The sequence below is a fragment of the Odocoileus virginianus genome, chromosome 12 (genome assembly GCF_023699985.2).
Source record: "Odocoileus virginianus isolate 20LAN1187 ecotype Illinois chromosome 12, Ovbor_1.2, whole genome shotgun sequence".
NCBI lineage: Eukaryota > Metazoa > Chordata > Mammalia > Artiodactyla > Cervidae > Odocoileus > Odocoileus virginianus.
The window spans coordinates 51128694-51144015 of record NC_069685.1 but is presented as its reverse complement, the minus strand read 5'-3'; the positions used below and the strand labels follow the sequence as shown (position 1 = coordinate 51144015).

The 15322-nt window shown below is 44.2% G+C and overlaps 1 protein-coding gene across 11 annotated transcripts in view; it reads left to right on the top strand.

Moving 5' to 3' along the window:
• KDM2B (lysine demethylase 2B) overlaps positions 1-15322 on the top strand; it is a 114191-nt gene that overhangs the window by 56001 nt on the left and 42868 nt on the right. For all 11 annotated transcript variants that reach the window (XM_070475225.1, XM_070475222.1, XM_070475221.1 and 8 more), the window contains one exon: positions 15072-15158. In XM_070475225.1, the coding sequence (XP_070331326.1) occupies positions 15072-15158 (87 nt within the window). The remainder of the gene's footprint in view (positions 1-15071; positions 15159-15322) is intronic.

Below are 15322 nucleotides of genomic sequence, written 5' to 3'. Positions count from 1 at the left end.
GGAAACCTTAGAATTGTGCAGTGTGGCTACTTTTCTCTTCTAAGGTCCTGTAAAATGAAAGCAGGTATTTTCATCAATAGCATCACTAATAGCATTAGAGTTCCAAAATGTTGTAAATGAGTTTAAAAAACACATGTTCATCTGAAAAGGAAGTGTTGTGGAGAGCCTTTTTTACTTTATGTTCATGTGCAGTGTTCCTAGTCCCTGATTGGTCAGATTTCTTTCTAGGGATAGGATTCAGCCTCTTGTATCCCTCACCTGTGCCCACCTGATAGCCCTCTGAGGCTAGATTCAGCCTAGGCCCCGTGATGGTGTGAAGGAGGCCTGGGGTAGGAGCTTAGACAAATTTCAAGAATCCCAGTCTCTTTCCTCCCCAACCCCCACCTTGGGGCTCAATGGTAGCTCATGATGATGTGTAATAATGAATGGATTTCAATTACTGTGTGCTCCTATAGGTCTTTTTCATATATAAATTCATTTAAATCTCCTAGCAACCCTCTGTGTTACTTTTGTTTCCCCCATTTACAAATGGGAAAATTGAGGTACAGATTAGGTTAAGTAACTTGCTCAAGGCCACATATACTGCTCGATGGGGAAATCCATGCACTTACTTACTAGACCGTGCTTTGTTTGGCTGCTGTAGAGAAACTGATTCTCTTCTCAGAGGCCACTATGAATTTAGGAAGAAAGTCTTAAGCTGACTGCTAATGGCATTCTTTACAGAACAGGCAGCAGATTTGTTTGGTTCTGGGACAAAGACCGTAAATTGGTAGTCTTAGGACAAAATCTAGCCTCTAGGCATGGCATTTGACCTGTGCGGTATTGAACATATTTTTGCAATTATTTGCCAACATTGAAAAAATCAGAAGAGTAAGTGAAAAAGAAAAAAACTCAAGAGAATTATATAAAATATCTTGGCTATCCTGGCTTATGTTTCTGACTGACTCTGAAAGTGAAAGTTAGTCATTCACTTGTATCCGACTCTTTGTGACCCCATTGACTGTAGCCCACCAGGCTCCTCTCACCATGAAATTCTCCAGGCAAGAATACTGGAGTGGGTTGCCATTTCCTTCTCCAGATGACTGACTCTAAGCAGCAAGAAATGAGTAGCAAGTGATCTTATAAATCCCAGTCCCCACCACTCCCTATGCCTTTTGAATGTTGGCTTACCATTAGGCTCACACATCTCATTTTGGTATAATCTAGCCAACTTAGCTTATTTATTGACTTAACTTGTCTTCAGAGATATTTATGGTCTAGAGTCTTGTCTGAGGAAAGCCTTGTCAGGCTAAAGAGCTTATAAATTGGGTGGACAAGTCTCCTTAAAGCCCCAGGAAAATCGGAGCCTCTGCTTTCATCTCTGAGTATTGTATGGCCTGCGTGGGGGAAGTGGACCAATCGTCTTTTCCAGAGTAGGGAGAGCTACTTCCTGGCTGTCTGGTCAGGCTATCAGCCCCTCCCAGTCCCTGGAGACCCAGAAGAGATTTTGAACCTAAGACTAGCTTCTAGAATGAGTGTGTTATCACAGAGGGTGAAAAGCTTCTTCCTGGCTGCACGCTTTAGGTCCTTTTGTTCTCTCTTCTCAGATGTTGGGGTTTCTTTTGCACTGGCTGAGAAATAAAAGTCAGCTCAGGAATGTGGGTTCCAGATAGAATTCTTAGCTGATGCCCCCTGCTCCCACTACTATTGAACGATTTGTGTTTCTCACCAGTGTTGGTTCCCTCTTGATGATTGATCAGCCATGATCTTTGACTTCTGTGGCAAAAAGATGATGTCTTTTCTTCTGTCTCTTTCTCTGAGGCCTCAGAGATGGCTGCTAATGGTGGCTCATGGTAACCAGAGCCCCTGGGATTAGAGACACTCCTCAAAGTATTAATATTAATGTCAGTCTCCAGATGGCTAGGTTTTAGCTTTTATTAGAAATTCTTTTCTTTTTCTTTCATTCATAATGTACGTTTTTAAATTGTGGTAACATATTTACCATTTTCATTAGTTGATTAATTATACTGACTAGATCACCAGCTTAGAATCTTGAAGAAAGAAGATTCTTCAAGAAAGAAGATCTACAATTTTCACCATTTTAAAGTGTACAGTTTAGTGGTATTAAGTACACTCACAGTATTGTGCAGCCACTATCTCTGTCTAGTTCAGAACTTTTTCATCACTTTAGGCAGAACCTTATACCATCAGCAGTCAGGCTCCATTTCCCCACTCACCCCAACCTGCATTCTGTCTTTATGGACTTATTTATTCTGTATAGCTCATATATCTAAGAGTTGTAAGTGTAGGGAGTTCCCTGGTAGCCTGGTGGTTAGGATTTGAGATTTTCACTGCTGTTGCCTGGGTTTTCAGTGCCTCTTTGGGGAACCGAGATCCTGCAAGCTACATTGCATGTCCAAGGGGGAAAAAAAGTTTTGAGTATAATATTATAATCTTAAGTGATTGATGTTGTGTTTTTGTTTTTTTTTTTTAATAAACATTACAGGTTACAGGATAGAAAATGTCTCCTTTCTCAGTTCTCACTTCCTGGAGAATAACCTCTGTTAGTCATCTGCTGAACATACTTTTGGAGCTTTTTCCCTCACATCAATGTATATAAACATATATATATATATATGAATTTTTTTTAAAAAATTGGTTCATACTTGCTTTTGTCCCTTTAAAGCTTCCTTTTTTGTGTCTGTTTCTTTTTTAAAAATACTTATTTAATTTTGTTTACGCTGGGTCTTCGTTGCTACATGCAGGCCTTCTCTAGTTGCAGTGAGCAGGGGCTTCTCATTGCATTGGCTTCTCTTGTAGAACACAGGCTCTAGGCTTACTGGCTTCAGTAGTCGCAGCATGTGGACTCAGTAGTTGGGACTCTGGGCTCTAGAGCACAGGCTCAGCAGTTGTGGTTCACAGGCTTAGTTACTCCAAGGCAAGTGGGATAGTCCCAGATCAGGAATTGAAACCCCATGTCTTCTGCATTGGTTGGCGGATTCTTTTCCACTGAGCCACTAGAGGAGCCTGACTCTCTTTTAAGACAATTATTCTGCTAGGGTTGCAGGATATTGGCCTGTGTGCAATGGGAAAGCAGGAAATTGGGAAATGAAACATGCTTTCCTTCGATTTTGATTTCTGTTCTTAGCTGTTTCCGTGCGGTCTTGAGCAAGTCACATTACCTTTCTGTTTGAATGAATGAATGAATGAATGTGAAGTCGCTCAGTCGTGTCCGACTCTTTGCGACCCCATGGACTGTAGCTTACCAGGCTCCTCCATCCATGGGATTTTCCAGGCAAGAGTACTGGAGTGGGTTGCCATTTCCTTCTCCAGGAGTATCTTCCCGACCCAGGGATTGAACCCGGGTCTCCTGAATTGTAGGCAGACGCTTTACCATCTGAGCCACCAGGGAAGCCTCACCTTTCTGTGTACTTGTCTGTAAATCTAAGATATTAGACTAAACATGCTTTGTTCCTCCAGGGCCCAGATTCTGTGGTTCCTTGGCCATTCTTAAGTGTGTAACTGATTGACATCAGAGTATCTTCACTGTAAAATAAGGATAATAACAGGGACCTCGGTCACTGAATTATTGTGTGGGACAACGAGGTAATGAGCACCTAGCTCTCTTAGTAAGCCCTCGGAGAAAAATTAGCTATTCTTAGATAGCAGGCAAAGGAGAGTCAGACTGGCTTTGACCAGCTCCCCGCCGTTCCCATGCTCTTTCCCTGCCTTTCAGCGTCTGTATCCCTGTTTAAGGGTTAATGATTACCACCTGTATTAGTTTCCTAGAGCTGCTGTAAGAAAGTACCATCGACTGGCTCAAACAACAGAAATTTATTGTCTTATGGTTCTGGGAGCTTGAAGTCTGAAATCAAAACTATGCTTCCTCTGAAGCCTCTACGGGAGGATGTTTCCTTGTCTCTTCCAGCTTTTCTTGGTTGCTGGCAATACTTAGAGTTCCTGGGCTTGTAGCTACCTCATTCCAGTCTGCCACGGTTTTTAAACTGGCAGTCTGTGTTCTCTGTGTGTTTCTGTGTGTCTTCTCTTCTCATAAGGACATCAGTCTGTAGATTAGGTCTCATTCTAATCCAGTATGACCCATTTTCCAATTAGGTCATACTCTGAAGTTTTACATGCACTTGAATTTTGAGGGGCAAAGATTCCCTGGAGGAGGAAATGGCAACCCACCCCTCCAGTCTTCTTGCCTGGGAAATCCCACAGACAGAGGGGCATGGAGAGCTACGGTCCATGGGGTCTCAAAGAGTCGGGCATGACTGACTTGAGTGCGTGTGTGCATGTGCACACACACATGTGCTGTTCAATTCAGTGCATTGTCTTTTTCCCTTTTCTCTCTTGGATTGGCAACTATTAATCGGTGGACAGACTAATTCATAGTGAGATGGGAATTGGCCTGCATGCTTTTCTTCCTTGAAGAGTCTGTACTGTCAACTAGAACTCAAGGAGAGAGCTGAAGCTCATGATGGGAGAGAAGGAGGGCATGTGGACATTACTCTAAGTAGTTGTAAATGACTTGAAAATAACCAGATGCATTGCAAGCTTGTGGGGACTTGGGCCTAAGTGCGTAGTCATCACTGAGATAGGAGATGGGAGAGTATTTGTTAGATGTGTTTTTGCCAGGTGATTCTGCAGCTGTCCTTGTTAATTAAGATAATGGCAAGCTTTCTTTTACATGATTCCATGCTCCGTTGGCTGCCAGAGTATCTGGCTAAGGGTGGAAACACCAGTGCACTGTGGATAACCATCTTTCTTATTGCATGGAACTATGGGGGCCTCACAGAATTATGAGACTGGTGGAGTTGTCAGGCCACACGGAATTATGGGGCCTCGGAGTTATGCAACTGGTGGAATTGTGAGCCTGCATGGAATTATGGGGCTGATGGAATTATGGGGCCACATAAAACTGTGGGTCTGCATGGAATTGTGGGATTGCATAGAATTGTGGGTATGTGTGGGATTATGGGACTGCATAGAATTATGGGGCTGTATGGAATCGTGGGTCTGCAAGGAATTATGGGGGCTGCATGGAGTTATGGGGGCTGCATGGAGTTATGGGACTGCACAGAATTATGGGGCTGCATAGAATTGTGGGGCAGAGTGGAATCAAGGAGCTGAAAGAGACAGTGAGGGGTGACTGCTTTCAGGTGTTACCATTTTTATTTTCAAACACTAAAAAAGAGATCAGTGGTATTGCTCTTTCATCAAAACCCAAATGGGAAACAATCCAAAATAAGAGTGCATCACCCAAACAGGTATTATCTTTTAAGACCAAAGGTTCTGGAATCGGGCTGACTCCCCTGCACCATCCATTAATCAGCTGACCGCTCTGGGGGAATATAGTAAAATAGGGATAGAAAGAATCATGTCTCATCGAGTTTAGCGAGGTGACATATTAAAAAAACCTTAGAACAGGGCCTTTAAGTGCTCAGTGAGCTAGAGCTGAGCTCACTGATACTGTCGAGTGAGAGCAGGCTCATTAAGGGTTAAGTGTGAAAGTGTGTGTGAAACTCACGACTTTAAAAGGAAGGTGCAGCTTTTCTCCCTTGGGGTCATCAGGTCTGGGCCCGAGAACACACCTGCTTATCTAAGTTGCCCTTCCTGGGTCTTGCTCTTTTGTGAAACAGTGAGATGTAGAACCCAGACCTTCAACACTGTTGGCTTTTTAAAAGTCATCATACCCTGGCTGCTTCAGAGGAGCCAGAAAGTGGGAAGCTAGTGGGAGGGCTACATCTTGTTTCGCTCACACCCTGAAGATGACCCAGAGTATAGAAAACAGGGAACAACCAGATTCAGCCTGGTCAGTGGGTCAGGCTTCCAGTAGTCGCTGAGGCTCTTCTGCCCGAGGCTGCATGTTATACTGAGCCCTGGGTTTGGTATTTTGGATGAGCTGTAAATGGATAGAGCATTGATGCAGGGATAAATGAGATGTTGGGCCTGTCACCTAAGGAGCCAAATAGGCCACGTGTATTCTGAGTCCACTGCTGGTACCACCTCAGGAGAATGAAGGAGAGCAGTGAGGGGCAGAAGATCTGAGTTCTAGACACCTGTGTACCCCTAGACCTGAAAAATGGATGTGTTGGTCCATGCCACTTAGGGGTCTTTCTGGCTTAAAATTACCTTCTTGGTCCCTGAATCACATTTTTATCCCCTCTAGCTGTATAGATAAATCAGCTTTTTTTTTTTAATTTAATTTAATTTTTTAAATTAATTAATTTATTTATTTGCTAAATCAGCTTTTAAACTGTCATTCCAACTAAATAAACTTAAAATTTTTTCCCCCTATGCTTAAAACTTGTTAAATGGATGAATTCTGCGAACAGAGAATGGGAACAGTGTATCCCAACTGGAAATATGGCATAAGCCAAAAGAGATTGACTAACATTTGTTTCTGCTCCCAGGTGGCACTAGTGGTAAAGAACTTGCCTGCCAATGCAGAAGACGTTGGCACAATCCATAGGGTCACAACGAGTCAGACACTTAGCATGCATGCACGCAACGTTTATTGAGCATTATCCACATACCAAATACCTTTCATGCGTTATGATCCTGGCAAGGTGGGGACAGTTATTATTCCATTTCTTAGACAGGAAGCTGAGTCTCAGTGAGATGTGGTGATTTGCCCAAATCATGTAGCTAATAAGCTTTTAATCATGATGTTTGTTGTTGTTTAGCCTCTAAGTTGTATCCAACTCCTTTTGTGACTCCAAGGACAAGACAGGGCTCCTCTAACCCATCAAGCTCCTCTGTCCATGGAATTTTCCAGGCAAGAATACTGGAGTAGGTTACCATTTCCTTCCCCAGGGGATCTTCCCTATGCAGGGATCCAGTCTCATGCTTTGGCAGGCGGATTCTTTATCACTGAGCCACCAGGGAATCTCCCCTTAATTGTGATGTACTAAGACAAATATGGTGTGTTAGTTTCCTGTGGGCTGCCATAACAAATGACCACAAACTTGGTGTATTAAAACAATAAAAATTTATTCTATAACAGTTCCAGAGGCTAAAAGTCAGAAATCAAGGTGTGCTCCCTGGGAAGGCTCTGGGGAGGATCCTTCCTTGCTCTTCCAGATTCTGGTATTGCCTGGAGTTCTTTAGCTTGTGACTGTGTCATTCTAGTCTCTGCCTCTGTCTTCTTCCATGGCCTTCTCCTTTATGTCTCTGTTCAAATCTCCTCTCCTTTCTCTTTTTTAAAAAATATTTTATTTCTATTTTGCTCTGCTGGGTTTTTGTTGCTGTGCGGACTTTTCTCTAATTGTGGCAAGCGGGGGCTACTCTTCATTGTGGTGCACAGGCTTCTCATTGCAGTCGCTTCTCTTGTTGTAGAACACAGGCTCTAGGGGACATGGGCTTCAGTAGTTGTGGGTCTGGGCTCTAGAGCACAGGCTCAGTAGTTGTGGCACATGGGCTTAGTTGCTCCGAGGCATGTGGGATAGCCGCAGATCAGGAACCAAACCCGTGTCTCCTGCATTGGCAGATGGATTCTTTACCTCGGAGCCATCAGGAAAGCCCCTCTCCTTTCTTTCATAAAGACGTCAGTCACTGGCTATAGGGTCTACCCTATCCAAAATTACTTCTTGAGATCCCTTCACTAATTACATCTGCTAAGACCCTTTTTCCAAGTAAAGTCACATTCACTGGTAACAGGAATTAGGACTTGAACATATCTTTGTTTATTTATTTTTGTCCACACTTCGGGGCTTGTGCACTTCTGTGACCCAAGGGTTGAGCCTGGGCCCTTGGCAGTGAAAGCGCAGAGTCCTAACCACTGGATCCCCTGGACACATCTTCTTGAGAGATGCAGTTCAACACAGTACAGGTGGGTTTTTACAGTCAGGCACAAGAAGAACTAAAGAGCCTCTTAATGAAAGTGAAAGAGGAGAGTGAAAAAGTTGGCTTAAAGCTCAATATTTAGAAAACTAAGATCATGGCATCTGGTCCCATCACTTCATGGCAAATAGATGGGAAAACAGTGGAAACAGTGGCTGACTTTGTTTTGGGGGGCTCCAAAATCACTGCAGATAGTGATTGCAGCCATGAAATTAAAAGACGCTTACTCCTTGGAAGGAAAGTTATGACTAACCTAGACAGCATATTAAAAAGCAGAAACATTACTTTGCCAACAAAGGTCTGTCTAGTCAAGGCTATGGTTTTTCCAGTAGTCATGTATGGATGTGAGAGTTGGACTATAAAGAAAGCTGAGTGCCAAAGAATTGATACTTTTGAACTGTGGTGTTGGAGAAGACTCTTGAGAGTCCCTTGGACTGCAAGGAGATCCAACCAGTCCATCCTAATGGAGATCTAGTCCTGAATGCTCATTGGAAGGACTGAAGCTGAAACTCCAATACTTTGGTCACCTGATGCAAAGAACTGACTCATTTGAAAAGACCCTGATGCTGGGAAAGATTGAGGGCAAGAGGAGAAGGGGATGACAGAGGATGGGATAGTTGGATGGCATCACCGACTCAATGGACATGAGTTTGGGAGTTGGTGATGGACAGGGAGGCCTGGCATGCTGTGGTTCATGGGGTTGCAAAGTCAAACGCAACTGAGTGACTGTACTGAATTGAACAAGATGGTTGGGCTGGAGTGGAGGGAGGGATCTTGGGAGACCCGAGGTGCATTGATGCCTGCTTGCAGGGGTCCTTGCCTGTGGCCAGGAGGGACCCCTGAGACTGCTGAGTTCCCCACAACAGCAGCCTGAGCTACTCCATGCCGTGCTCCTCTCCCTCTACAGGCCTGTGGTTGGTGCTGCTTTCCTGATGCTTGCCTCTGCTTTATTATCACAGTGTTGATATTTTTAGTCACAGTTATAGATGCAGTTTCTAATTATTAATGCCGCATTCTGGGGAGCATGGGGCCTGAATCCATTGTTGACTAATTAAGCTTTTTGAGAGAAGTTGGCATCAGGAAGAGCGGAAGCCCAGCTTATCCATTGTCTGTGGTTATCTTGTTAGGTCAAAAGCAGGGCAGTATCTAGCAGAAAGGGCCTGGGACCCCAGTCTTTCTCTTTCTAGAAACCCTGCCCTCTGATTTCCTACTAAAAGGCTTGTATGGTATAACCCAAAGAGTGCTGGGCTGGTGCAGGCACCCAGGCTTCCTCGTCTCTGCTTCTAAGAGCCCCAGGGAGTGTATAAATTCTGGCAGAGCCCAGGGAAGCCAGTGACATGATTCCCTTCAGCGCAATTTATTTCTCAGAGAGAAACTGTCCAATTAGAATAATCTCCTCTTCCTGCAGCCTGTCACATACAAATGAAAACACAATACTTCCCTGAGGGACGGGGCCCAGAGCCCCCCCTGGTGGCCACGGACAGCCACACATGGAGAGGTATTGCTTCCTTCGGGAAGTTTGTGAGATCCTGACTCAAGGATACTTGGGGAGGTGTCTATTAATTTTAATTATGTCTTAATTATTAATATACTTATGACTTCAGTAATAGATTTTGTAACCAGACATTCCTCTAAAGAGGCCTAGCCTCACTTTAATGCTTGTGAGTCACCGACTCCAGCTCTGATAGTGAAGTGACAGGAAATCTTGAGACAGTTCAGAAGGAAACTCAAACCACACCAAGGCAAGCAGTCATTATTTTCAGTCATACGCAGAGCAGTCTTTGTAAACTGGTCACTCCATGGCCCAAGCCAGCCCACAGATATATTTGGCTCACAAGTGTTGTTTATTTTTTATTTTTTAAAATTTTTCAGTCAGTTGCCAACATTTTAAATTGGAGAGATTTCAAATAAAACTCTGGATCTTAGGTTTCTTCTGGAAAATCAGAGATCTAGTAGGGCTTTCATTCCCACAGGAGGTTAGTAGGTTGAAATTAGGAAGCATCTGCTACCTTTAAACAGGGCATGTGGTCTCTAGTTTGCCATAGGTGACCACACCACTCTCTTATCTTTCTGGTCCATTTATATTTTTCATTTTACCTAATTGGTTCCTAGAGGCATTTGAGTTTGTCATCCCCAGCCTAGAGTTAAAGATTGGGATGAGGGGTGGGGGCAGAAAGTCCTGTGGAAGTCCTCTGCCCTGCCCCCCCCCCAACCATATGGCGAGGTATCTGTACATATGTTCATAACCATATAAGCTTTGGTTAAACATGCACTATCTTCCTGAAAAGCTCTTTTTTTGTTAATGATTTTGGCAGGTGGACAGGAAACATTATTTTTAGAAAAAACAAACTGGGGACTTTCCTGGTAGTCCAGTGGCTAAAGACACCATGCTCCCAACACAGGGGCCCTGGGTTCAATCCCTGGTCAGGGAACTAGATCCCACATGCCGCAACTAAGAGTTCGTATGTCAAAACTAAGACTCAGGGCAGCCAAATAAATAAATACTCTTAAAAAAGAAAAAAAGAAAAAACAAACTGAGGTATTGTGAAGGAGGGTGTGAAATTCATATGGGTTAGTAAGAACCATGAAATGTCAACAAAACTTGATCGTTGTGCAGGCCCAAATTGGTCATGCAAGCCTCTTCTGTGATATGGGAGGGGGATGCAAACCTCTTCTGTGATTTGGGGGGAGCTGTTTGAGGTGCTTTATAAAGGCATTAGTAGTCAAATTAGTTCTCTCTTATTTGCAAGGAATAGGTGACAGTGATTCACTTCTGTATTTGTGAGTTGAATGGTAACTATAAGCCCAGATTTTCTCCTAGGTGTCTTTTTAATAATGGGGTAGGATCAGCTGGAGAGGTTGCTACCACAATTTCCTGAGGCTTTATCACCCAGTGTTACTCCTTAGGCTTGTCGTCAGATGGACCAGGTCATTGCCAACTTCCGCCCACCTCTCAGCTGTGTGACCTTGAACTATATCACTGAACCTCTCTCAAGTTTAGTTTCTGCTTTTGTGAAACAGGGAGAATCAGTCCTGCCCCACAGATAGGAATTTTTTGTTTTTTCTTTTTTGGCTGTGCCTGCTGGGTCTTTATTGCAGCGTGCAGGTTTCTCTAGTTGTGGCCTGTGGGCCTTGTTGCCCCATGGCATGTGAGATCTTAGTTCACAGACCAGGGATTGAACCCATATCCCCTGCATAGAAGGTGGATTCTTTACCACTGGACCACCAGGGAAGTCTCCCAGTTGGGATTACTTTAACGTTTAGGGCAAGCACTCAACAAATGTTCCTAAGCATTTGTTCCTAACAAATGCTCCAGCTTCGTAGCCTCCTATCAAGGTGCAGATATCACTGTTCCACCCCAGGACCACACATTAGGAAGCTGTGGCTTACCTGAAATCACCCAGGTTGTCCCAGATCTTCTGACTCTAAAACTAGTGTTGTCCCAGGCATCACAGCAGTTTAACTAGAGAGGTAGTATGTCCCCAACTTGTGCTTTCTAGACGGTCTTGAATCCATTCCTTTCTTTATTTATGGCTGTGCTGGGTCTTTGTTGCTGCAGGGAGCCTCTCTCTAGTTACCATGCGAGTGCGCTACTCTTTGTTGTGGCGTGTGGACTTCTCAGTGTGGAGGCTTCCTTGTTGCGAGCATGGGCTCTAGGCATGCCTCAGGCTCAGGAGTTGTGGTTCGCCAGCTTAGTTACTCCTCAACATGTAGAATCCTCCCCAACCAAGGATCGAACCCATGTTCCCTGCATTGGCAGGCAGATTTCCAACCACTGGAGCTCCATTCAGGGAAGTCCTGGATCCATTCCTTAGGGAGGGACTCCTTTGCCCCACTTCTTCCTCCCAGTTAGAAACAGATAAAAATATTTTAAAATATAATAGTTAAAAATATTGTTGTTTAGTTGCGAAGTAGTGTCTGCACTGTTTTGCAGCCCCGTGGACTGTAGCCCACCAGGCTCCTCTGTCCATGGCATTTCCTAGGCAAGAATACTGGAGTGGGTTGCCAAGCCCTCCTGCAGGGGATTTTCCTGACCCAGGCACTGAACCCGAGTCCCTTGCTTTGGCGAGTGGATTCTTCACCCCTCAGCCAGTGGTAAAATACACATAACATAAAATTTTAACCATGTTTAAGTGTTCATTTCAGTGACATTAAGTACATTTCCACTGTTGTGCAACCATACCATCCATAGCCAGAACTTTTTGATCTTCCCAAACTTAAAACTCTATATCCATAAAAAAAATTAAAGTAAGAAAATCCCTTCCATATCCATTAAACAGTAACTCTCCACTTATCCCCTCCCCCCACCCTTGGCTACCAGCTTTCTACTATATGCTTTTATGAATTTACTACTTTAGGTGCCTCATATTAGTGGCATCATGTGGTACTTGTCCTTTTGTGTATGGCTTATTTCACTGAGCGTAATGTCGTTCAGGTTCATCTGTGTTATAGCATGTGACAGAATTCCCTTCCTTTTTCAGACTGTATAATACCATGGTTTGTATATTATCCATTTATCCATCCATGGACACTTGGGTTGTTTCTGCTTTTTGGCTGTTGTGAACAGTGTAGCTGTGAACACAGCTCCATTCCCTTTTTCAGAGATGGGCTGAATGATGCCAAGGTTAAAGAGCCCAGGTCGTCAAGAGTCTCCACCCCTTCCTGGCTGAGTGATATTCAACAGTTCCCTTCTCGCCTTGAGCCCTGCCCTTCTCATCTGCACTGTGGAAATGATAGTTCATCCCACAGGGTGGTCAGAAGGATTGGATGAGAGTGTGGGGACATAACCCGCCACAGAGCAAGACCTCAGTACCTCTTACTCTCATCCTTTCATTCAACAGAATGCGAGCTGCCTGCCCTCCTGATGTTTACAGTTACCTCTCAACCTGGCTAGTTCTCTCTACTCCGAGAAGTGGACCGAGGTGGGGAGAGGGCCCTGGAAATGGCCCATTCAGATGCAAGTTCTGAGGGGTGCAGTGTCTGCAGTGTTTGTGAAAGCAATAATTTAAAAAGAAGCTGATAAAAAGTTGATTTGCTTTTTATCATCACCAGGAATTGGCAATTCTAAACACTGTCAGTGGAAATTCCCTGGCAATCCAGTGGTTAGGACTCTGCGCTTCCATTGCTGGGGTCACGGGTTCTGTATCCTTGATTGGGGAACTAAGATTTGGTGGTGCAGCCAAAAAAAACCCCAAAACAAACAAACAAAAAACAATGTTAGTGATGAAATACTCCTTCCTCCAGGCATGATCGCTGCCACTGCCCCAGGTTTTGGTTGCCTCTGATGCTCCATGTGAAGTCCATACGTGAGATGAATCGTGTCTGCTTGTTTCTCTTCTGTTCTATTTCTTTTTAAATAGGCCACATAGGTGTTAGCAAAATTGGCAGCCTAAGAATCCTGTTTTCCTTTATTGTAACTGTTACTACTGTCTGATTGGCATTTTTAAAATGATTATTTGCTCATTGCTATTGTTTTAAAGTTATTTAAAAATTGTTTTAGAAGTGTAATTTGTTAATTTGTGTTTTTGAACAGTTTTAGATTTTCAGAAAAATTCTGCAGATTGTAATACAGCGTTTCCACATACTCTTCACCCTCAGTTTCCCCCAGTTATGAACATTCTACCTTAATATGGTCCGTTTGTTACTTCTAATGAACCAGTATTGATACATTATTGTTAAGTAACGTGTATAATTTATTCACTTTTTCTCACTTGTTCCTTGTGTCCTTTCTCTCGCCCCTTGGCTGTGATAGTCTCTCAGAGTTCGCTTGTGTGTGTCAGCCTTGACAGATTTGAGGTCAGACATTCAGCAGAAAGTCCCTCTTTGGGGATTTGTGGCTTCATTTCTTTAAGATATTTACTGGAGGCTTACTGTAGGTTAGTCATTGTATAAGGCTGGGGGATATCGCAGTGAACCAAGGCATTTTATAAAAACAGCGTTTATAGATCATTGATGTTGAGTGTTGGAGTTAGAGAAAGTTGTACGTGCTGAGAATTGAACCCGGAGCCCAAACCCACGACCTTGCTATTGGCCTCCTTCCGTGGGAAGAGGAGGGAGTTATTCAGGTGTGTTGGAGGTAATAAAGCACAGTTTGAAAAATCAGGCAACCAATTGAAAATTAAAGCAGGAAAATAAGGAGAATAAATTAGAAGTGAATTGGATTCTTTCTGGTGAAGACTAGGGAAAGTGAGTTAAAATCATCTTCACCTACATTTATCTTCTGAGCTCTTTTGCACTTCCTGTTCCAATGCAACTTACTCTGTCCTTGGAGGTCTCTGCAGGAGTGTTTTTTGTACAATCCAAAAATTAATGGTCAGGGTCAGAATAAACCAGTAACAGTTTCCTGTCCATCCCTCAACACTTTTTTATGGCATGGTGTGGATGCAGCCCCACATCCCGTGTGTGACATGGTCATGGGGAGAGCAGGGTTCAGGGCTCTGCCCTCTTGGTCTGGGATGGCATCCAAATCCTTGGAGCATTTCTGAATCTTGGTTGCCTTACTGGGTAGGGATAATTCAGTGGAGTGACATCTTACACCTTGCCGAGGTTCTGCAGTTGGCTGCACACAACACCAAAAGCTGATAAAGTAAAGCTTTGAAACCACCTACAACGGAGTGACCGTGAAGTGATGTGGGAGGTCCGCGCACAGTCTGGCAGTGTGTCCATCACAGCCCATTTGACTGAGTATCTACTTATGTTCAGGGACCTTGATGCAAAAAACAAAGACATGTCTTTACGCACCAGGATGAGAGGACCTAGGGCTTGCTTGCTGACTGGCAGAAAAGCCAGAGTCAGGGCTTATAGGTGAGACCTCATGGTTGCTCTGTTTGTTTTCTCTGAGGATGCAGTTGAATTCGTGTACATTAGAGGACTGTTAGACCACTGCCCATCACCTCCCAGAGGACTCTGGAAGGATTAAAGGAGGTTGGGTCCGTGAGAGTCTTTGGTGCTCTGGACAGATGTTTGTTGTCGTATGATCAGTGGGCAATACATTCGTGGAAGTCTCAGGGAGGTGGGCGATTTGCTTTTTAAGAACTGTTTTGGAGAAGGGGATGTTTTGTGTTTTGCGGACCCTGGGGAACCCTGGCAACTTGGCTTCTGTTGAGCGTGTGAGTATTGGTGGAGTCAAGGGGCAGGCAGTGACCCTGCAGAGGACTTTGTGTTTTGCTGGGTAAGGGCCAGCCTCCACTCCCTTCACAGACATCGCCTGTACCCTGGGCTAATCGGGCTCCTTTGCTTGCCCACAGAACGTCCTGAAGGAGCACGCGGAGGACGACCCCAGTCTGGCCATCACTGGGGTCCCCGTAGTCACTTGGCCAAAGAAGACTCCAAAGGTAAGACACAGATCACCCACCGCTGGGAAACTGTATCCACTGCTTTTTCACATCTCCTGTAAGATGAATGTCGGCAGCTTTTCAGGGGGAACTCCAGGGAGAGGCCTGCGAGAGTCAAGATGCATGGTGCTGGTGATCTTTTTTCCTTGCAAGTTTTTGTTTTT